The sequence below is a fragment of the Peromyscus californicus genome, unplaced genomic scaffold, assembly GCF_007827085.1.
Source record: "Peromyscus californicus insignis strain IS unplaced genomic scaffold, ASM782708v3 Scaffold_6__1_contigs__length_162567912, whole genome shotgun sequence".
Taxonomy (NCBI): domain Eukaryota; kingdom Metazoa; phylum Chordata; class Mammalia; order Rodentia; family Cricetidae; genus Peromyscus; species Peromyscus californicus.
In genome coordinates this window covers 135,499,884-135,524,062 of record NW_026294584.1, presented here as the reverse complement: position 1 = coordinate 135,524,062, position 24,179 = coordinate 135,499,884, and the positions used below count along the sequence as shown (strand labels likewise).

At 49.4% G+C, this 24,179-nt stretch overlaps 1 protein-coding gene across 1 annotated transcript; it reads left to right on the top strand.

Moving 5' to 3' along the window:
- On the top strand, positions 1-23,974 carry Hdhd5 (haloacid dehalogenase like hydrolase domain containing 5). The gene is made up of 8 exons (XM_052720565.1): positions 1-158; positions 6,646-6,849; positions 8,992-9,104; positions 11,695-11,788; positions 13,113-13,143; positions 17,035-17,209; positions 19,862-20,050; positions 20,260-23,974. The coding sequence occupies exons 1-8, from the start codon at positions 33-35 to the stop codon at positions 20,582-20,584; spliced, it is 1,257 nt and encodes a 418-aa protein (XP_052576525.1). The 5' UTR covers positions 1-32; the 3' UTR covers positions 20,585-23,974.
- The last annotated feature ends 205 nt before the right edge of the window (positions 23,975-24,179 follow it).

Sequence of the window (24,179 nt, the reverse complement as noted above, 5' to 3'; positions counted from 1 at the left end):
CGCGCCGTGTGCGCGTGCGCGCGGCGGGCGCGATGGCTGCGCGCAGCGGGCTGGCGGCTCTCGGTGCCGGCCGCCGGGCGTGGAATCTTCCTTCGCGCCTGTCTGCGGGGCTCCCGGGCTGCTGGCTCCGGAGAGGTTACGTCGTGGGGCGCGCGGAGGTGAGGACGAGCGGGTTCGGTCCAGCGCGCAGGGCTGGCGGGCGGGAGGGCTGTGCGGGTCACTGAGCATCCCGGTCTCCGGGACGCCCTCCCGGAGACCGTGGAGCCGCTGAACCCTTTGTCCTTCCTGGAGCGCCTTCCGCCCGCTGGAGAAGTCCGTGTCCGGGGAGAACGACCCATCCCAACCCCAGATCAGCCTCGGGTGGGTTCGCAGCTCCTTCCCGCGCGTCCGAAAAGTTTCTTAGCAGTTAATTCGTTTCTACTGTTCGAAGAGCCCGCTGATTCTTATTGCTGAAAAGGTAACTGCTTTGAACATGACCGGTAAACTCTGTACGGCTCAAGTTGTGCAGCCTTCAAGGCAAAAAGAGCTATTTTATTATTTTCTTATGACTGTGTGTGTGATGTGTAGGCGGGCACAGGTGTCGTCTAGAGAACAGCTTTGGGGTTCTCGCCTTCCCAGTGTGTGTCCTGCGGTTGGAACTCATGTCAAGTCACGAGGCTGGCACACACAGCAAGCTCTTTTAACAGCTTAAACTATGTGAGTTTCCAAAACTGAAAAGAATATGAGTCTCTTATTTTTATCTTCCAAACAACCAGTCATTGTATTTTGGCACAGCTGCTTATCTGCTTTGTGGCTGTAAGACTTTAAATCCCAGAGTTCTTGTCATTTCAACCCTGAACTCTGCGTGGACCTCCAAAAATGACGTTTTGAACTGAACCACAATGCTATTATCATGCCTAATTATAAGTGAAGGGATTTGTTGTTTGTTTTTGTGTGAGATGTCTCACTGTGTTCCCTGACTGACCTGGATGGAGCTCTCTCTGTAGACCAGATTGGCCTCTCAAACCCTTGATGATCCTCCTGCCTCGGCCTCCCGGGTGCTAGGATTTCCGGTATGTGCCCCTAGGCCTGGTTCCAAGCAAATGGGCTGTAAGCTTAAACTCTCCGAATGTTGTTGCCTGAGTTCACAGTAGAACAAAAACGGAATTTGAACTGCAGAAAGCGACAGATTTTCCTTCCGCCAGTCACCGCCTCTTCCTTTGGGAAGCATCTGAAGGGAAAGGTCTGCTGTATTTCTCCCCAGCCATCCTTTGTGTCACTCAGCAAGTCATTGCTGGACACCTGAAGAGTCCTAAGCACAGTGCCAGTGTCGTTCACGGCAAGTGGGTGCGAGAGTCCTGCCTCCTCTTCTGTTCAGACCTGTGTGCCGATTCTCTCTGAGAGGAGTACGGTGCGGAAGTGAGAAAAGACCTCTGGGAAAAGAAAAATGTCAGGACTTGTATGGTCACTCTGAAACTACCCAAGAATCCTAGTTTAGGACCCCAGTAGGAATATGTTGAGCATCAGGGAAGGGCTCCAGGGATCCTGAGGGCCCTTTGTTATGAATGAAGTGGGCTGATTACAAGAAGAATACTGATTACAGCCGGGCAGTGGTGGTGCACGCCTTTGATCCCAGCACTCAAAGGCGGATCCAGCCTGGTCTACAGAGCGAGATCCAGGACAGGTACCAAAACTACATGGAGAAACCCTGTCTCGAAAAACCAAAATAAATAAATAAATAAATAAATAAATAAATAAATAAATAGGAAGTATACCGATTACTAGGAGTAGAACTGAACAAGTTGGAAGCTTGTTCAGGTGAGGTGAGAGTGTGTCCAGGCAGAGACCTCAGTGCCTCCTGGAACCCTTGCTTGCTTCCAGGAACTGCCCAAGGAGTCGGGCTAAGGGCCCCAGCTCTGCTGCTAGCTCAGTTTGAAGTGGAATTCTGGATCCAGCACTTGTAAACCAGGCTAGGGAGGCGTTGGCTCATTTTCCTCTCAGAAGTTGGCTCTTTGATCAAGGGGAGGGAGCTGAGAAAAGAACCCAGGCCTTATACAAGTTATGTTTGGACACATTCTTTAGCAGCTACTTTTTCCTTACGCCTTCATGGTACAGTTCTGCTAGGTAATACGCCATTTGAAGATAGATACCCCTCACGGTTTGATAGAAAGAACAGATAAGAATGTTGGTTGTATGTCTGGCTTGGAGCCCAGTATGCTCTACTGGGCGAAGGTGCGAAGGGATCAGCCTTGCAGGCTTTGGGCCGTTTGTTCAAGTATTTCCTGCGTGCATGAGAGACCTGGCTGCTGTTTTCTAGTGGCCAGAAGGGGTGGTCTTTCTGACTTGTTACTTCCTGGTTTTTCCCGTTTTCCTGTCCACCTTCAGCTTGGCTCATGGGCTAAGCCTGGCCATAAGCTAGGTAAAGGAGCTGAAGACAACTGCCCTGGGGGCAAGTCCCTGCTTAGCGGTAGGAAAATGGAGTCATTACTTAGACACTCCTACTTCCTAGTTTACCTGACAAAGTCATAATTTCACTTCCTTAATTACACCCTCTTGTCTTCCCATCCCATCTTGACTGCTGCTGTTTCTCTGGTGTTTATAACTGGCATTCATGGGTTCCATCCTTAAATGTTCTTCTTAATCTTAAATGTTCTTTTTTTTTTTTTTTTTGGTTTTTCGAGACAGGGTTTCTCTGTGTAGCTTTGCGCCTCTCCTGGAACTCACTTGGTAGCCCAGTCTGGCCTGGAACTCACAGAGATCCGCCTGCCTCTGCCTCCCGAGTGCTGGGATTAAAGGCGTGCGCCACCACCGCCCGGCTAAATGTTCTTAAATGGTTCTTCCTCGTTCCTCAAGAATAGACTTTCAAAATGTGTGTGTGTGTGTGTGTGTGTGTGTGTGTGTGTGTGTGTGTGTGTGTGTGTGCAGGTACACCTGAGTACAAGTGCCTTTGTAGGCCAGAGGCATCGCATCCCTGGAGCTGAAGTTGTAGACTGTGAATTGCCTGTTGTAGGTGCTGCGAACCAAGCTTGGATCCTCTGGAAGAGCAGCAATGCTCTTAACCACTGAGCTGTCTCTCTGAAGTCCTGACTTCTTCACACCTGCCCCACAGGTTCCAGACAAGATGCATCGGTCATCCTTCCCCCTGCCTTATGCCTGCTGGGCCTCTTTGGTTCAAGAGTCTAGCGTTGGCATCCATCATTGCTAGCTCAGAATTCTTTCCCAAGAAACTGCCTGTTTAATTTGATCCTTACACTGTATGAATTATCAAACTTAGAACGTTCAGGCCTGGGGTATAGCTCAGTGGTAGGGCACTTGCCTGCCATGCATGAGGTCCAAGGTTCTCTCTCTAGTTTTCCTGAGAACTTAAAAACTTTAAATTGATTGCTCTTTGTGAAAATGCTGCTGTCTTAGTGGTTTGTTTTCTAGGCTAGCTGCTCATTCTGTCCTGTCAACTGAGAAATGAGAGGCTAGAGCACTGTTCATCTGTGCTGGGATTTTGTTTATTAAGGCAGGTCTCACTGTACAGCCCTGCCTGGCCCCAACCTTCCAGTGCTAGGATTAAAGGCCTGTGACAGCATGCCTGGTCCTATCCGTGGTTTGGACTGATCACCACTGGCAGAGCTTTGTGCATAGACTATGTGTGTTCTAAGGGTGGCTTGACCTAGTTGGTACCAACAAAAGAGAAATGGCAGACAGGTTAGGTTAGTTCATTTGTTGTGATAATTGAGGAATGTCTCTTATATTAACAGGCAGTGTATAAACTAAAAATGGAATGAGTTTTCAAAAAAGATTGTTTAGAGATTGGGAAACGGAAATTGAACTTTTTGTTAGGGTGATAACCTTGGGCCTCATGCATGCTAGGCAAAAACACTACCATTGAGCTATGTCTCCAGCCTGAAACATTTTTTAAATATGTAAGTTAATAAAGTTTAATAATTGTGTATATTACAAGGATGAAATACAGTGCCAGTGGCCATGTAGGTTGACATGTACTTTTCAAAAACAGTTTGTCCATATAAGTTGTGTATTTACAATGTTTATGCTCTTTGGCTTCTTTACCCCTATTTTTTAAGAAGCTAAGAAAGGCTTGCCACAGCCCATCATTTGTTAAGCGGAAGCAGGAGGATTAGAAATTGAAAGGAGTTGGGCTACATTCTTATTATTTTATTATTATTTTGGTGGTGTTGGGGTCAACTTCCTATGACTTGTCTCTTATGTAGCATTTTGAGACAGGGACTTGCATAGCTGAGGCTGGCCTTGAACTCTTGAGTCTCCTGACTCACCTCCTGAGTACTGGGAATATAGGCGTGTGCCACTAATCCCTGTTACACCCCCATCATAGCACAAATGTGGAAAAACTTAACTTTGTACACTTATTTGTTTATCTGTTATGGGGGGCACACGCCACGGCACATGTATATCGTTCAGAGGACAAACTGGGGAACTTAATTCTCTCCTTCCTCCACGTGTGTTCTGGGAACAAAACTCAGAGTGTCAGTCTTGGTGACAAGTGCCTTTACCTGCTGAGCCGTTCCACTGGCCAAACTTACACCCACTCGTTTTCCATCTTGCCTTCTTCTCTTTCTTTCTTTCTTTTTTTTTTAAACGCAGGGTCTCACAGTATATTCCTGGCTAGTCTGGAACTTGCTGTGTAGACCAGGCTGGCCTTGAACTCATAGAGATGCTTGCCTCTCCCTTAGAAATGACCAATGACCTGATTTAAACTTTCCAAAATAATTGAAACAGTGTTATTGGTTTATTCACTCTGAATGTTAGATAACTAGAAATGATGTTTAGGGAGTGGGACTATATCTACAAATTGGCAAGACACCAAAGACACCACCTAAAAAAGGTAAGGTGGGCTGCTGGGCATGGTGGCGCACGCCTTTAATCCCAGCACTCGGGAGGCAGAGGCAGGAGAATCTCTGTGAGTTTGAGGCCAGCCTGGTCTTTAGAGCAAGTTGCAAGATAGCCAGGACTACACAGAGAAACCCTGTCTCAACCCCTCCCTCCCCCCAAAAAGCTTTTTTTTTTTCTTTTGAGACAAAGTCAGGTGGCTCAGGCTTGCCTGCGTTGCTATGCTAGTGAGGTTGGCTTCCTCCTGTGTGCTGGTGCTGGGATTACAGGTATGTCACTAAAGAGGATTCTACAATGATTTGTTTGTTCGTTTGTTTTCTGAGACAGGATTTCTCTGTGTAGACCAGGCTGGCCTTGAACTCAGTGGTCTGCCTGCCTCTGCCTCCTGAGTGCTGGGATTAAGTGCTCCCACTTCCCACCTTAAAATGATTAAAAAAAAAATGATGATGGGAATTGAACATAAGTCCTCAAGCATACTAGGCAAATATACTTACCACTCGGGTATATTCCCAGCCCCTAAAACTTAAAAAATGGCTATGGCTGTGAGTGGTGGTATACAACTTTAATCCCAGCAATTGGAAGGCAGAGGCAGGAGGATCTCACAGACTCCAAGCTACCCTAATCTAAATAGTAAGTTCCAGGCCAGCCAGGTCTACAAAACGAGACTCTCCTCAGAAAGGAGAGAGGTGGGGGGCACAGTATGGGGCTGGCTAGATGGCTCAGTAGATAAGAGTACTTGCTCTCTTACAGAGGACCTGGGTTCCATTCCTAATATCCACGTGGTGCCCATAACTCGAGTTCCAAGGGATCCGACACCTTCCCTAGCCTCTTCAGGTATCAGGCACACATATGGTATACATATATGCATCCAGGCAAAACACTCACACATGTAAACTAAATCTTAAAAGGAACTTTTTTTTTTTTTGAGACAAGGTTTCTCTGTGTAGCTTTGCACCTTTCCTGGATCTCACTCTGTAGCCCAGGCTGGCATCATCCAAAGAGAACAAGATGTAGAATTGTATTTTAATAGCCATAGGTATGGGGTAAAAAGAGTAAAGGGGAAATATAAACTAGTCGCATTAAAATACTAGGGTCATGTTTTCTTTGGATTCCTCTAGTTCCTGTTTTAAAATTGCTTATATTTATTTTGCTTTTCCAGGACTGGTCCTTGCTAAGTAGCTATGCTGACTTGAGATTCACTATATAACCCAAGCTGGTCTTAAACTCTAGACCTGCCTTCCTTTGCCTGCTGAGTGCTGGGATTACAGACGTGTGCCACTGCCTGGTACAAAATTAATTTCAACAAAGTAGTTCTGTGTTTGGTAAACTTGGTAAACTTACTTCTTTGCTGTGGGTGGATTTAGCCAATCAGAAATGCCATGCTTTGGTATAGCTGAGTGGTAGAGTTCTTACCTACCCAGTGCAGAGTTTGGTTTCTAGCACCGCCAGAAAGGAGGAGGAAAGCAGGCCATGCTTCCCTCTCTCCTTCTCTCTGATGCCCTTTCTTTTCTTTCTTTTTTTAAGATTTATTTATTTATTATGTATACAATGTTCTGTCTGCATGCATCCCTGCAGGCCAGAAGAGGGAGCCAGATCTCATTACAGATGGTTGTGAGCCACCATGTGGTTGCTGGGAATTGAACTCAGGACCTCTGGAAGAACAGCCAGTGTTCTTAACCTCTGAGCCATCTCTCCAGCCCCATCTGATACCCTTTTCCAAGAGTGACCCGAGGCTGCCTGTGTGTGTGAGGTTCTCCTTCATCTCCTCTGTCTCTCATGCAGTGCCAATCCTCCTCTCCCTCTGTGCAGAGCCCTCCCACCTTTGGATTACTGTTCGACATCGATGGAGTGCTGGTTCGAGGCCACAGAGTGATCCCAGCTGCTCTGGAAGCTTTTGGCAAGCTGACAAACCCCCAGGGACAGATGCGGGTACCTGTGGTTTTTGTCACAAATGCTGGGAACATCTTACAGCACAGCAAAGCCCAGGAGCTGTCAGACCTGCTGGGGTACAAGGTAAGAGGCAACCAGAGCATGGAAACCCAAAGACAGGCTCCAATTGGGTCCTCCAGCCTGCATCCTTTTCTGTAGGTTGTGGTTTGACTAGGGCAGTGGAGTCTTAAAAGTTCTAGCCTAGACTGAGATGACATCAGTAGAGTCTTTACACGCAGTTGTACACGCACATGGTTGAGTGAGCACAGAAATCCTGCCCTTGGGGCTGAGGGTGGAGTTCAGTGGGTAGAATTCATGCCTAGCAAGCGTGAAGCCCTGAGCAGGATTCCAGCACACTCATCACAGTCCATTCAAAACTAGGCTGGGCCACATGACACCCATTTCCGGGAGGTGGGGAGAGGACGGGATTCTGCCCTTTCTATTTTAGTGGTTGTTTTTGAGACAGTGACTCGTATCTGTAGTAGTCGATGAGGACTCTGAACATCTGGCCTCCACTAATTCTGGGATCACAGCTGTGCACTGCCATACCTGGTTTATGTGCTGTGTAGGCGGCTTGGGCTGCTTAGTGAGACCTTGTGTCAAAGAAATAACAAAAACCCTGCCCATCCACACACACACACACACAGCCAGCAGCTGCACAGCTCTGAGTGCTGTCCTCCAAGAGCCGAGCATCTTTGCCCTTTTGCAGTTCCTGGCTCTATCCAAGATGGGTACCTGCTTGGTAAGGGTGAACTTAGTTTTGGGAAGGGGTGCTTTGTAACAAGAGAGTCAATAAAGGCTGATTGATTATTAGGTAGTGCTGGCTGAGGTTGAGTCTAGGGTAGAGGAATGAAGCTGCTACCTTGAAACTCTTTCCAGAAAGGACCCTAAAAGCGTTCTGAGGAACCTAGTGTGGTCGTGCACACCTCTGTAATCTTGTCACATAAGAAACAGAGGAAAGAGATTAACCACAAGTTTGAGGCCAGCTTGAGCTGTGTGGTGAGACCCCCATCTTAGAATAGTAATTCTGAGTAAGGACTACATTGTTGGAGATAGTGTAGATGTTGAAAAGCTGAGTCTTGGGAGCTGGGGAGACGGCACATGGGTGAAGTGTTTGAGTTTGGTCTTTAGCCAGGCTTAGTGGCACATCTGTAATTCCAGGGTTAGGGGGAGGCTTGGAGACAATTGTATCTCCAAGGTTTGCTGGCCAGCCAATCAGCCTGTTAGCCAGTCTGGCAAAACGGAGCTCCAGGTTGAGTGGGAGACTCATTAAGGTGGAGAGTGACTGAGAAAGACACCCAGTGCTGTCTCATGTCTGATTCTCCATACATGAGTCTCCACACAAAAATATGTACACATATGCACCCAAGCACACACTAACTGGATCTTGGACTGGGAGTATGAGGCAGTGATCGAACACTTGCTTTGCATTTGCACGGGCCTGGTTAGTGCCCAGCACTGGAGAGGTAGGGGTAAGCTAAGTTTTTAAGTGGAACTGAAAGCTCAATATCGAGGTCCAAGACAGATTTTTTATGACAGTGACAACAAATGCACTTGTAAAGACTGTGGTTTCCAAGTGAGGGATTAAGAAACCTCAGGGGTGGGGTTGGAGAGATGTTAAGAGCACTGGCTGCTTTTCCAGAGGACCCAGGTTCAAGTCCCGGCACCTACATAGCAGCTCACAACTGTCTGTAACTCCAGTTCCTGGGGATCTGGCACCCTCGCACAGATATACATGCAGGCAAACACCAAGGCACATAAAAAATAAATAAATCTTTAAAAAAAGAAAGAAATATCAGTAGGTCTCCAAGCTAAGCCCAACAGTATTGGTGAACAGTCAGATCTTACATCTGATAATGCTTCTCTTGTTTTGTATGTTGAGAATTAGGCATCCCCACACCACACCCCGCCACACACGTGCACACACACACCCATCCAAGGGATTGAACTCATGATCTCATGCATGCTGGGCCAGCACTCTGTCACTGAGCTACATTCCCAGCTCAAGGTAAATTCTCATTCATATTTGGCTAAGTCTTAGAAAGTGTCGGGGGGGGGGGGGGGGGGGGGGGGGGGCTAGGAAAAGCTTTTACAACTTTGTTTTGAGACAATGTGTCCATCATCCACCCCCCGCCCCCAGTCACAGAATCCATTGGCTGTCTCTCTGTTATTTTCTCTGAACCTTATATCTTCCCCTGCTTTCCTTTTTCTTGGTTGTCTCTGTAGGTAGATCCAGACCAAGTCATTCTCTCTCACAGCCCCATGAAGCTCTTCTTACAGTATCACAACAAGCGGATGCTAGTGTCTGGGCAGGGACCCGTGGTGGAAAATGCCAGATCGTATCCTTTTTGTTTTGCTGTTCTGGATGGAGACGAGATGCCAGAGATGTGAAGTGGGCTCTTGGGGAACACAAGCAGGTCCTTTGTGTGGTCAGTCCTTGTGCCTGGTGGCGCCAGGCCACATACCACCACATCAGAGCCGTCTGCAGGGCTTAATGTCCAGAGTCCTGTGTCTTAATCCCGAATAGTCTTGATCTGTGTCTTGAGGACTCTCTAAGCGCACAGACATCTCCTGGGGTGACTACATGTGGGGTTTTGCTCCAGCCCTCACCCATCCTCGTCAGCTCCTGTCATTGAATAGTACCCTTTGGTCACATGTACTCAGAAAGCAAAGGACACGATCCCTGGTCTCAGGCAGCTTGTTCATGTGCTCTGGATGCTTCCTGGGCACCATGCCAGGTTGTGGTCTAAGGCAGGTCAGGGACCCAGATAAGAGCACTGGGAATGTGACTTAATCAGGGACTTCATACTTGAGAAGGGAAGAACATACCCACAAACAGTAAAAGAATGTTTAAGACAGCCGGTGTTGTCGGGTTCTCCTGAGGAACAGAACCAATAGAGTGAACATATATTATAAATGGAGATTTATTAGCTTGACTTACACAGTAGAGGCTGGGTAGTTCAACAGTGTCATCTACTGCTAGAGAGCCTGAGGACTCTGTAGCTGCTCAGTCCACACTTGATCCTCAGCACTCCCATCCGGCACTGTTCCTGGAGAGAGCTTCAGTACACGATGGAATTCCTCAGACCTCTTATATCTGGGCCACCTCCAAAAGGTACCCCTACTCTGGGGAGGGCCTTTCCCCTCAGTTAACTTTTCCTGATTCGTGTTTCTTAGTTGAATGTTGGTCCAGTCAGGATGGCATGGGCTGGGGAGCTAGCTCAGCTGTGAGGGCATGGCCACCATGCCTAACGACCTGCGTGTGATCAGGACCCACACAGTGAAGGGGGACTGATGCCTCAGGCTGTTCTCTAACGTCCACAAATAAATGTCATTTTAAAAAACGGGCGGTGGTGGCGCACGCCTTTAATCCCAGCACTCGGGAGGCAGAGCCAGGCGGATCTCTGTGAGTTCGAGGCCAGCCTGGTCTCCAAAGCGAGTTCCAGGAAAGGCGCAAAGCTACACAGAGAAACCCTGTCTCGAAAAACCAAAAAAAAAAAAAAAAAAAAAAAAAACGGTTATTACATGACGAGGGGCTGGGGATGAAGCTCAGTTGTAGAGTATTTGTCTCTCATGCATGAGGCCTTAGTTTGAATCCCAAGTCTCACAAGAAGAGAGGCCATAGGGCCAAGGAGATGGCTCAGCAGGTAAACGCACTGGCCTCGAAGCTTAACTGACTTCCGAAGTTGTCCTCTGACATCCACCCGTGCCCCCTCCCCAGCTAAATAAGTGTATTTTAAATAATTGAAAAGATGGGATGCATGTGAAGGCTGCCAAGAATGAGATAGGTTGTAGGTGCTCAGCATAAAGTGTAGAGGGAAATACCTCTGGAGGAGGGCTGGCCTGTAGCTTCCGGGGTTGCTTTGATGGTGCCCTGGGAGGGGCTTAAGACTTTCTAGGAAGGCACGGTAGGCAGTTGGAATGGGTGGAGTTGGGCATTAGAGAGCAGAAGGGTAGGCCGGGGGTGGAGTCTCGGGAAGCTCGGAGCAGTGGAGAACCAGTGCAGGCCCCTTGCTGCAGGAGGATCTGCTAGAATAATCATTTGGGGAGATTGGTTTTGAGTGTCATCTGAAGCTATGTGTAAGGTTGCGGATGGAATTAGGGGCAGGCGGATGGCGGCAGATCTTAGGGGAGAGCAGGCTGGAGGCAGCTCGATCTTCTGCATCTGGCCCCTTCCTTGCTAAATGGAATTTGACTGTCTGTTTTAGTTCCCTCTGACTTCGTTGTGACTGTGGTGTGACCTTTCCTGGGGCGGTGTGAACAAACATGTCTTCAGCCCAGATAGGCACCACCAGCAGACCAGTTGGCTTAATGAGCCAGTCTGCTAACTGGGGTTACCTGACAGGAGTGTGGGGGAGAGGCAGCCACTTCACGCAAAGGCCCACCCCAGAAAAGCCTAGGGTAGCATGACCGATGGAAACTGCATCCATCCCCTGAGCTCTGTGCACAGTTGCAGGCGGTGGCTGCTGGGAGTGTCTCTTCCTCTGAGAATGCTTATATAACCTCACAGGGCAGGGGAGTGGGAGGAGGTGTGGGAGGAAGCTTGTGACTCTGCTAACTTTCAGGGATTCCCACCTCCCTGCAGGAGGGAATGTGTCAACCCAGAGAAGTAGCTATTCATCAGTTACTTACCTGACTTTGCCCCCTTCCATCCATAGAGGAGTCTCCTCCCTCCCCAGGACTTAGGGCTGCACCACTCATGCAGCCCCAGCGTGGGTGGGCCTGAGCCTGGCATCAGCTCCTTGAGTACACAGGCCTTGGGCCTCTGGTCTCTGGGATTGCACTGGTGTTACATGCCTGGGGGGTTATGACAGCTGCCTGCCTGCTGTGCTCAGGACTGGGTCTGGTTCTGCTCACCTTCGACCTGATGTGTCCATAAAAGCACCTTCCTCAGAGCTGTGTAGCTTTGCTTCCCTGACCTTGCTGCAGACTAGGCTTCCAGAATGTGGTGACCGTAGACGAGCTGCGACGAGCCTTCCCGGAGCTGGACATGGTGGACCTCGAGCGGCGGCCGAAGAGCACGGTAATAAGGACAGGGTGGGTCACTTCCCCCTCCACAGTACTCCTGAGGTCTCTGTGTGCCTGTGTTCCTGTTCCTGTGTTGATCCCACGTGTTGGCCCTGCTGCTGGGCGCTGCGTCTTGTTTTATGGATGCTTCTGTCCTGGTCCTCTTGGAGAGGTGTATCTGGCCGAGGATTGTGTTCCCTGGGTGATAAGAATGGCCGAGAGAAGCGGTGGGCTCCTCGCCTTTGCCTTCGCTTTGTTGTAGTATTTCCTGCAGTTAACAGTGCTGCTGTTACTGGCGGCTTCCCAGGTGTTCTTCAGGGCATCGGTAACCTCTGCACGTACTCACTGCTGCTGCTTTACCCTGAAGCACAGTCCAGAGAGGCCGCCTTGTGAGGAAAACACTGAGGGTCTGTGTCTTCCCACTGCCCTTGGTGTTCAGATCATATTTGAAAAAGGTGGTTTGACTTCTTTTTTCAGTTCTGGTGGTTAAACCGAGGGTTATACCTGCTTGGGAAGCCTCTGCCGCTAAGCTACACCCTAGCTCATGATTTCTTATTTCTTGGGATCATCAGTTCTAGGACACTCATTGACCCTTTGGAGTATGACACCTGAGGTGCCCCTTGACACATTCCTTGTAAAAATTTATATATATTTAATAGCTTACATCAATAATTCAGGATTTGATGAAATGCAATTATAGACAAATACGCTTACTTCATTTATTTAATAGAAAGTAGATTATAAGTTCTCCTTCCAGAATTTTCTAGTTGTAGAACAGATCCTGCCCTTTGAGAGCTTTCTCCTGAGTCACTAAAATTCCGAGAAGAACCAGATATAGAGTGGGAACACATCTCAGAATAGCTCCAAGGCTGAGCCCCACACAGAAGTGACTCACCTCAGCCAAGACTGCAGTGGCCCAGGGAAGAACAGGCCCAAGGCTGATAAAGAGAAAACCTCTAGAGCTGGCATAAAGATAAGAGAGTCCTCATGCCCGAGAGCTCCTCTCTCAAGGCCTACTTTCCCCTTTAGCACCCTGATTCTAGAGGCCCCTGCTTGGCCGGGACCTTGTTTTCTGCCCTGCTGGAGAAGCACAGCTCACCACTGCCCCTCCTGGCCAACTTCCTGCGTGGCATCCCTCAGCCTGTGTGGAGCCCACTCTGGGCCTTGTCTTTCCTCTTACACATCTTCTTCCTAAGTTCTCTCTACTTCTTGGCTTGGGCGGTCCTTGGAGGTCTCTGACCTGTGTGGACCTGCCCTTCCTGCTCCTCACCTCCGGGGACTGGTACTCTAGGAGTGGAAAGTGGCTAGCATTGATGGGCCTCCTCTTTGTCTTTTGGCAGGCCCCGAGGAATGACTTCTCCGCCATTGAAGGTAAAAGAGATCCGTGTGCCTGGTAGACGTGGGTTCCTTGTTTTCCCTCTCTCCTTTCAGACTCTTAGGCAGATAGTGTTGAGGGTGGCCCTGTACATTGGGACCCGGGACACCTGGGTTCCAGCCCTGGCTGTCCACTCCGTACTCTGAGACATGTACTGGTGATGCCCTATCTCCACAGTGCTTATGCTACTGTGTTGAAGAACTGTAAGCTCAGCAACCTATCTTGAGAGTAGATAGGTGGGGCTGGAGAGATGGCTCAGTAGTTAAGAGCACCGACTGCTCTTCAGAGGACCCGGGTTCAATTCCCAGCACCCACATTGGCAGCTAACTGTCGCAACTTCAAGATCTGACAACCTCCCACAGACATACATCCAGGCAAAACACCAATGCACATAAAATAAAAATAAGTTATAAAAAAAAACAAAACGAAAGGGAAAGAGAGTAACTAGGTCCTGACAGTCTAGTCCAGTGTTGCTTAGCTCTCCCCTTGGACAGTAGAGACATTGTAACATTTTGTTGCCATACTGAAGTAAAATAATGTTCCCAGGACCCACATCAGAAAGTAATCAAGTGGCCAGTTGTGGTGGTACATATTTGTAGTCTCCCACTTGGGGGGAGCTGAGTTGGAGGATTTGAGTTCAAGGCTAATCTGGGCTTCACAGTAAGATTTATCTCAAAACCAAAGTAATTAGTGTAGCATAATGCCCTCCCTGTACCCGGAGTGAAAGGAAAATTCTTGGTGAAAAGATTGTAAATGTTTCAATATGTTATAGTTAGCTGAGAAGCAAAATGATTGCTGTAAACAGAGTGAGCAGGAATGTTCCAGCAACAGATACAGACTGTGTTTACAGGTGCAGTGCAGGTATGTGGGCAGAATTGCCAGTGAATTGATTTATCAAGTGGAGAACAATTCTTGGGGGTTTTGTTTGTTTGTTTGGTGTTTGGTTTTTGGTTTTTCCTGACAAAGTTTCTCTGTGTAGCCCTGGCTGTCCTGGAACTCACTCTGTAGGCCAGGCTGGCCTTGAACTCAGAGATCTACCTACCTCTGCTTCCAAGTGCTGGGATTAAAGGTGTGTACCACCACTGTAAATTTTTAAGAAATGTTAGAAGTCTCTTGATTATATGATCATTTAAAAAAAATTGTTAATCTGTACAAAAATACCTTGTAAGGCTGGAGAGATGGCTTAGTGATTAGATTTGACTCCAAATACCCACATGGTAGCGCACAACCATCTGTAAATCCATTTCTGGGGATCCAATGCCACCTTCGGGTGTCCACAGACTTGTCCCAGGTATGCATATGTATGCACATACATACATGCCAGCAAAACACTCATACACATAAAATTTTAAAAAATAATAATTAATTAAAATACTTTGTGATTATATATTAGATGGAGTTGCTGGCCAGGGAGTGGTGATGTGCACGCCTTTAATCCCAGCACTCGGGAGGCAGAGGCAGGCGGATCTCTGAGGTTAAGCTCAGCCTGGTCTATAGAGTAAGTTCCAGAATAGCCAGGGCTACACAGAGAAACCCTGTCTTGAAAAAAACAACAACAAAAAATGATGGAGTTGCTCTAATTTTGTGGATGTGCTCTTCCTCTACATGACTATTGGCTGGGACCTCAGATACTGCTAGGGTAGGATAGGACACTCACCTGCTGAGTGTCCAGTTGTGACAATCAAAATATGTCCTCCGTCTTTTAATTTTAACTTTAATTTCTTAAACATTTGTTTGTTTTTGGTACAGGGTCTCTCTACATAGCCCTCTCCTAGAACTCACTGTGTAGACCAGGCCAGCTTTGAACTCACAGAGAGCCACCCCCTCTGCCTCCTGAGTGCTGGGATTAAAGGGGTGCACCTGGCTCACATTTTTATTTTCATTTATGTATGTGTCTGTATATGCCACATGTATTCAGGTTCCCATGGAGGCCAGAAAAGGGTATTGGATCCTTGGAGCTGGAGTTACCGGTAGTTGTGACCCATTTGATGTGGGAGCTGGGCATTGAACTTAGGTCCTCTGCAAGAACATCAAGTGTTTTCAACCACTGAGCTCTCTCTCCAGACCCTTACTTTGTTTTGTTTTGTTTGGAGACAGAGGTCTCACTCTGTAGTCCAGACTGGCTCAACTCTGTGGTCCTCCTATTCCAGCATTCTAAACGCTAGAGTTACAGTTGTGAGCTAAGAGGCCTGCTTGAAACTTACGCTTCTTTTGAAGAAAAGACCTCGTGGTAACCACTGGCCTCTGATTTGTGGGTGCTGAGGGTGACTTGGAGCCACTTATCCTGTCTCCACTCCCAGGGGATAGTGCTGGGGTGGCTGCTGCCGGGCCAGGCCTCCAAGGGATAGTGCTGGGGTGGCTGCTGCCGGGCCAGGCCTTCAAGGGATAGTGCTGGGGTGGCTGCTGCCGGGGCCAGGCCTTCAAGGGATAGTGCTGGGGTGGCTGCTGCCGGGCCAGGCCTCCAAGGGATAGTGCTGGGGTGGCTGCTGCCGGGCCAGGCCTTCAAGGGATAGTGCTGGGGTGGCTGCTGCCGGGCCAGGCCTCCAAGGGATAGTGCTGAGGTGGGTACTGCCGGGCCAGGCCTTCAAGGGATAGTGCTGGGGTGGCTGCTGCCGGGCCAGGCCTCCAAGGGATAGTGCTGGGGTGGCTGCTGCCGGGCCAGGCCTCCAAGGGATAGTGCTGGGGTGGCTGCTGCCGGGCCAGGCCTCCAAGGGATAGTGCTGGGGTGGGTACTGCCCTGTCAGGCCTCCAAGGGATAGTACTGGGGTGGGTGCTGCCCTGTCAGGCCTCCAAGGGATAGTGCTGGGGTGGGTACTGCCCTGTCAGGCCTCCAAGGGATAGTGCTGGGGTGGGTGCTGCCCTGTCAGGCCTCCAAGGGATAGTGCTGGGGTGGGTGCTGCCCTGTCAGGCCTCCAAGGGATAGTGCTGGGGTGGCTGCTGCCGGGCCAGGCCTTCAAGGGATAGTGCTGGGGTGGCTGCTGCCGGGCCAGGCCTTCAAGGGATAGTGCTGGGGTGGCTGCTGCCGGGCCAGGCCTCCAAGGGATAGTGCTGGGGTGGCTGCTGCCGGGCCAGGCCTTCAAGGGATAGTGCTGGGGTGGCTGCTGCCGGGCCAGGCCTCCAAGGGATAGTGCTGAGGTGGGTACTGCCCTGTCAGGCCTCCAAGGGATAGTGCTGGGGTGGGTGCTGCCGGGCCAGGCCTCCAAGGGATAGTGCTGGGGTGGGTACTGCCCTGTCAGGCCTCCAAGGGATAGTGCTGGGGTGGGTGCTGCCCTGTCAGGCCTCCAAGGGATAGTGCTGGGGTGGGTGCTGCCGGGCCAGGCTTGCTTTCATTTGTTTAGTTTGTATTGCTAGGGTTGGGATTTAGGGCCTTGTTCATGCAGGCAAGCTCTTGATTTCTGAGCCACACTTCAGGGCCCGTTGTAGTTGAGGCAGCCAGTAACTGCCACAGTTCCACAGACCACTTACTTGGCTGAGTTAGGATTAGAGCTCAGGGCTCCCCTCATTCCAAGTTCTGCTTGGCTCTTAGGCTCCAAGATGTGACTGAGAGAGAGCAGTAGTACTTGTGGGGTGGGGTGGGTGGGTAGAGTCCCGTCAACAGAAGCAGCGGCAGGGGCTTCTCTGCTGCTTTGACACAGCAGTGACACAGGACACACTTAGGGTGCTGCTGGCAGGTCCTGACTTGGTTCACCCAGGGTGGACTGGGACGTGGCTTGGTCGGCGCTGCTCAGGAACCATTCGCTTGCCCAGATGTGCACCTCAGTAAAGACCTCTAGCTCTGGGTAGGTGTTGCTCACTGGCCTCGGTTGTCTCTGAAGGGCCTTCCACTTACCTACCACAAAGGGTGGGCCAAGTGCCCTGCCCCCTCATCCCTGTGCTTTTGATTTTAGGGGTCCTCCTACTTGGGGAGCCAGTCCGCTGGGAGACAAACCTGCAGCTGATTATGGATGTCCTCCTTAGCAATGGGAACCCTGGGACTGGGCTGGTGACAGCTCCATATCCCCACCTCCCTGTCCTGGCTAGCAACATGGATCTCCTGTGGATGGCTGAAGCCAAGATGCCCAGGTGAGGACACAGTGTCCCGGACTTTTCCCTCATAAGCCCTGTAGGTGCCACAGTAACCTGGCCTCGGAGAGGAAGGGCTTGCGAGAGTTACTTCATGTCAATTATTAAACTAAAACTACAGATGACTGAGCATGAAGACGTGTGGAGTGGTTTTTAAGATGTGCCTGCTGCTCTCAGAACACATCCCTCAAACAGGTAGTTTTAAGGTATAGCAGTGGGTGTGTATTCAAGGCTCTTCCTCCTGGTACTGGTTCTTTGACTTCTATTTGCTTTCATCCGTGAGCCCTAGGGATGGGGAAAACTGGGGTTATAAACCAGGATTATTCCCATGGTGCAGAGCCAAGACCTGAGACCCAGCTGTGTGGCACCTGTGCCCTGCCCTTTTCTGGGGCTGATAGTACCTCATTTCTGGCCCTCGGGGTGCCTGCCTTCTGTGAAGCCAGCCGATGGCTGCTCCGGCTGAGTCCAGAATCTAGTGTGCTGTCACTCTTCCAGAGGCTGTGCATGGTCGTGTTCTAGACCCAGGACAGCCTCGGAGAGGCAGGGCTTCCTCCTGTGATGCGCTCCCCTCCTCCTCCTCTTTCTCTTTCTGTGAGCTGGGATCGCACCGTGTAGCTCATGTTGACTTCAGTTCATTGTTTTCCTGCCTCAACTCCCCGCTAGTTCCTGTCACGTTTGAAGTGTGTTCTGTAGCATGAGGTTTGGTGCTTCTTCTGTTATTCATAGAGTTAGGATATGCTGATTCTAGATGGGGATCAGGTGGGAGTTGGGTATGTCACTGTGTGTTGAAAAGCAAGGAGAAAAACAGTTTATAGACCAGATTTGAGATGAGTTTTCCATTCAAGGAATCACACGATTGTTTTTGTATTGTGAGACATGGTCTTACTCTGTAGCTTTGACTTGTCTGAGACTCACAGTGTAGTGCAAGCTAGCCTTACACTCATGCTTATCCGGTGCCTACCTCCTGAGTGCTGGGATTACAGGCGTGTGCCACTGTGCCTGACTATTTACTTAGTAATCTCAAAGTTAGGATGCGGTGGTTCACAGCGGGAACTTTGGCACTGATGCTGGAGAACCACACGTTTAACACCAGCCTCAGACCAGCCTAGAATACAGCAAAATCCTGCTTCACAAGATGAAAACCAAGAAACAAACAGAAAATGGAATTCTTTTGTTGTTGTTGTTTTGTTTGAGATAGGGTCTTACTGTTTAGCCTTGGTTGGTCTGGAGCGCCCGGTTATAAACCAGGCTGGACTCACAGAAATCTGTCTTCCTCTCCGCCTCCCAAGTTCACCACCACGCCCAGCCAGAAAATGGAATTTGTATGTAAATGAGTGATAGTGAATGTAATACCAAGCACAGTGACTACTAACTAGGGTTTGTTTGGCTTAAAACTGAGGATGGAAGATAAAAACACTTTACACAAGATAGTTTATTGCTTTCTCATGAAAAGAAGTCAGGTTGGCAATCTGGGGCCTTTGTTCAGTCTCTCCTTTATTAAGGACACACACACCTTCCTGAAGCATAATCTTTAATCCTTCGTGTAGAAGCCAGAATGACTGCCTAAGTGTCAGCCGCCACATTAGCATTTCAGGTGGCAGGAAACAGTAGAGTAGGGCTGTTCGCCTGCCACACCAACAGAATACCTGAGTAACGACTTGAAAGGAGGAAGATCCATGTCGGCCCTGGTGATTTGGGGCCTGTGGGGACCAGAACACTGTGATGGGTCGAACGTTGTGGTACAAAAAAGCACTCCCCTCCTGATAACTGGGGAGCAGAGGGAGAGACAGGCAGGCACACCCGCCAGCGACTTGTTTCCTGTTCACTTCCTGAGGATTCCATCGCCTCCCAAGGTTTCAACTAGGGACAAGCCTTCTTGAGTTTGGGGGACCATGTAAGATCCAAACCATGACAAGGACAGAGAAGAGCATGCCCTCCCTTGTTTTAAGGACAGAGTCAAAGCAGTCCAGCATGTGTGCTTCTGCTGACTGGTTAGTGGCGCTTCCTCGCGTGGTTTAAACAAGTGAGCACACCTAGCTTCAAGGGAGGCAGTGAGCACACCTAGCTTCTAGGGAGGCAGTGAGCACACCTAGCTTCTAGGGGGGCAGTGAGCACACCTAGCTTCTAGGGAGGCAGTGAGTACTCCATGCCTAGTAGCCAGTGTGCTTGGCTGGAAATTGACGTTCACAAAGACGGGAAGGACGGCAGCCAGAGCTTGTAGAACAGCATCCAATCTTCGGGTTCAGAGGCCTGGTGAGATGGTGTAGTGGTTAATGCCTGCTACTAAGCCTGATGACCTGAGTTTGAATCTTGGGACCCATGTAAAGGTGGAAGGAGAGAACTGACTCCATAAAGTCATCCTCTGATGCTCAGAGTACACATGTGCATATATAATAATAATAATAATAATAATAATAATAATAATAATAATAATAGCTAAAAAACAAAGCAAAACCAATAGCAAGGTTTGGGGAGTGAGGTTATCAGAGTTTGGACTCTAGTTTTGCTACCCTGGGAAAACTGCCTGCTCTTGCCTCAGTTTCTTCATGTGTAATGGCTATGGGGAGGGGAACTCAGGTTGGGTGCATGAAGACAGCTTAGAGAATGGCAGGTGGCCTGAAGGCTGGATTGCTGAGATCTCTTCTTGGGCAGGTTTGGTCATGGCACCTTTCTGCTGTGCCTGGAAACCATCTACTGGAAAGTAACAGGCAAGGAGCTGAAATACGAGGGCTTGATGGGCAAACCCAGCATCCTCACTTACCAGTACGCCGAGGACATGATCAGGCAGCAGGCTGAGAGGCGGGGCTGGTCTGCCCCCATCAGGAAGCTCTATGCTATAGGGTAAGCCCACTCTATCTCCATCTTTCATGGCTTTCTCTTCCCATCTGCCCACACCACCCTGGCTTCCCTGCAGCTGAGTCACACCACCCTGGCTTCCCTGCAGCTGAGTCACACCACCCCCAGACTGATCTCTGCTCTGGTGCCTTTGTAACATTAAACTTGGGTTTTCTTCTCTCTTTTTTTTTTTTCCGGTATTGCCGCCCTGCCAGTGATAACCCTGTGTCTGATGTCTATGGTGCTAACCTGTTCCACCAGTACCTGCAAATGGCAAAGCGTGGAGAGGAGGGACATGGGACTGGTGGACAGCAAAAGCAGCGGCCTCCAGCAGCCCGGAGCTGTGCCTCCATCCTGGTATCCACTGGCATATACAGCTCTCAGGATGCAGGCTCCCAAGTGCCCGCATCTGGAAGTGCAGAGCCATTCCACGGGCACCGAGACTTCAGCTTCAGGCCGGAGCTCCTAACGGCCTCCCACGTCGTTCGTGACGTGGACGAAGCCGTGCAGCTGGTTTTCCACCAGGAGGGGTGGGTTTGACAGTAAGGAGATGGGGCGGGGGCAAGGGGCTGTTGGGGCCCTCACCTCAGGGACTCCTGTGGGCCACTCTGGTCCAGGTCACAGTCCTTGCCGGGCCCCTTGCCACTACTTCCTGGGATGAAGAAGACCACAGCTTCAGGAGCTGTAGAATGACCTTGGGCAGCATTTCAGGATGACTGGATTTCTGGCACTACCTGTGTGTCTCCTGCAGTCTGACCTCAGGCCGATTCCTTTACCTCTGTGCCTCAGTGTCCTCTCAGCAAGGACTTTTTTCCCCTCAATACAGGGTCTCAACTGTTGTAGCCCTGGCTGTCCTCGAACTCGCTGTGTGGACCAGGCTGTCCTCGAACTCACAGAGATCTGCCTGGCTCTGCCTCCTGAGTGCTGGGATCAAAGATGTTGCCACCACACTTGCCTCAGTAAGGACTTCTAAAAACGGGGACAGTGTAAAATTATGTGCAAACTTCTGGAGGGCCTTTGCTCTCGCTGAGGGAACCCTTGTATGCCAGTACGGTGTGTACTAACACTCTTTTTTTTTTTTTTGGTCTTTCGAGACAGGGTTTCTCTGTGTAGCTTTGCGCCTAACACTCTGGATAGCTTTCACTGTATTCTAAAGTATTGCCCTGAGACTCTTGGGGCTTTTTTTTTTTTTTTTTTAATTAAAAACGACCCTAATATTTGTTATGTTGTGTCTTGTGAAGCTTTATCTGGAATGTGCTAGAAGTCCTGCAGGGGGAGGGGGAGGTGGTACACATGGTACTCTTCCTGAGGCAGAAAAAGTCGTGACATTTCGTTCCCTAAGTATGGCGTCTCCTCTTCTGTGGTCGTTCCTCTCACTCCCAGGTGGGGGCGCTGTCTAGGAATGAATTATTCTGGCTTTGGCATATGCTTAGCAATTTCTTGGTGTAGAAAAGAAAAGAGACCTTGTTTGTGTCTGTTCTGAGGGCTTTCCCATAGTGAGCCCAGAAGTGTGTCCTGCTTGTTATCTTCTGTCCTCAGAGAGTATCCTCCTCCAGTTCGGCCCTGTTTGTCTCTCCCATAACCTTGACATCTGTCAAATGTCTCAGTCTATAGTTTGGAAGTTGACTGCCTTTCAGTGGTCCCCAGCATGATGCTAAGCATTAGATTTGGTGGTACATGGCATTCTCAGCATCCTGAAGGCTGAGGCAAGAGGATTTTGAGTTTGAGAACTACCTAGGACTCATGCATGATACTATCTGAAGAAATGAAAAAAAAATTTTTTTTTCGTTTTTTTGAGACAGGGTTTCTCTGTGTAGCTTTGCGCCTTTCCTGGAACTCATTCTGTAGTCCAGGCCGGCCTCGAACTCACAGAGATCCGCCTGCCTCTGCCTCCCGAGTGTTGGGATTAAAGGCAAATGCCACCACCGCCCGGCCAGAAATGAAAATTTAACAAAACCAAGCCAAAGCCTGACTAAAGAACCCAGTCAGTTCCCGCCTCATCTTACTGCATAGGATACAATCTCCTGACTCCATTTCCTCTCCCTCTGTTCCCCTCCCTTCCCTTCTCATCCTGGTCCCCCTGGTTCTTCCTGCCTTGAACCCCTAGTTACCTGCTTTCACCTCCCAGGAGCTGAGGGTACAGAGGCGTGCCACCACTTTCATTTTTCCTAAAATGCTGTCGGCTACACCTGACTAATTTCTTGACCCCTCTGGGTGCTTCATTGTTCAGAGGTGAGGGAGCAAAGGAGCCTGAGGGGGTGACCAGGGACCGTAGGAGAGTGGAGAGCTGGTGTCCTAGACGCTGAATCAAGACATTGTTGCATGCCCTCTCCCTGAGGACCAGGACCTAGCCATGCACAAGTCCACCCACTCTGGCACCTCCCAAAGAACCCAGTTCCTCTGCTGTCTCCCTGAGGTGCCTTCTCCTTGCCAGGGCCAGAGGCTTGAAGTCATGCTTTCTTCTTTCCCACATCAGCTTTCCTCTTAATGCTTATAGTGTGGGTGCTGCTCAGCTTCATCACCTGCCCCTGCTGAGGTCCCTGGCTTCCTGTGGCTCCAGGATGGAATGAGGAAAAGACACACACACACACACACACAGAGAGAGAGAGAGAGAGAGAGAGAGAGGGGCTTAGGCTGGTGAACTGAGCTCTGTGATGGAGAAGCCACAGCACCCTGTAAGGACAGCATGTTTATTATATATAGTTGAACAGAGAGGTGGTTATTGCATACAGTTGAACAAGGAGATGGAGTTATCGCATACAGATGAGGCAGTAGGAAGTCCAGACTCAGCATTTTGTGGCTGCAAGAGCAGCTCAGGGCTGTCCTTTAGGATTTGGGAGTTTGTCCCACCATCCTTGGTTCTGCATATTCCACGGAGGGAGAAAAGAGAACTTTCCAGAACATTCCCAGGACTTCTAGTCCCATGAATACAATGTGGTCACCGGGGCACCACTAACTTTAAGGGACAAGGACAGAGTACAGGGGAACTCCTCTAAAATTCAGGCTGTGGGGCCAGAGAGAATCTTAGCAGGCAAAGGTGATTGCTGCCCACTCTGACAATCTGAGTGTGTGGGAGCCACGTGGTGAAAGGAGAGAGCTGACCCCCTGCTCCGTGGTACATGTGCCCTCCCTCCCTTAAAAAAAATAATTGTAATCATTTTTCAGATGTTAAAGAGTAAGGTTCTGCTTAGCAAGAATGATAGTAGAATGCATGTTGGACCAGAACGAGCAGCCAGAACGAGCAGCGCAGCTCCAGTGCCTGCCCCTGGACGACACTCAACTGTTACTGCTCTTGTTTAATTTGCAGGGGGAGGGAGCTCTGAGTGTGCTAGGCAAGTATTCTACAGCAGAACTACACCCCTTGCTATGTTGTTTCTTTGTTTTGTTTTTGAGAAAGAGTTTCTTTGTGTGGCCCTGGCTATCCTGGAACTTGCTCTGTAGACCAGGCTGGCCTCAAGCTCACAGATCTGCCTGCCTCTGACTCACACTGGGATTAAAGGCCTGTGCTACCACCTCCTAGCTTTTAATTTACTTCTTAAAAAATATGGTTTGGGGTGGTGGTGCACACCTTTAACTCCAGCACTCAGGAGGCAGAGACAGGCAGATCTCTGAGTTCAAGGCCAGCCTGGTCTACAGAGTGAGTTCCAGGACAGCGAGGGCTACACAGAGAAACCCTGTCTCAAACCCCACCCCACCCCCAAAATATATACGGTTTCGTGTATCCCAGGCTGGCCTCAAGCTTGCTAGAGTCAAGGATGGCTCTGGTCCTCCACCTCCTGTGTGTTGAGATTACAGACATAAACTGTCATATCTGGTTTATGCCACTCTACCAACTGAACTATATCCCTAACCCAATTTACTTATTTCTTGAGTCAGAATCTTGCTTTGGAACTCAGTCTGGCTGCCAATTAAACAATTTTTCTGTCTCAACATCCCAAGTTCTAGGATTAGATGAATGTGGTATGACATCTGGACTCTTATTATTTCTGTTGTGGTTATTTCTTTTCTTTTTTTTCTGTGTGTATGTGTTTCTCTCTCTCTCTCTCTCTCTCTCTCTCTCTCTCTCTCTCTCTCTCTCTCTCTCTCTCTCTCTCTGTGTGTATGTGGGAAGGGGTATGAGTGTGCATGGACACCT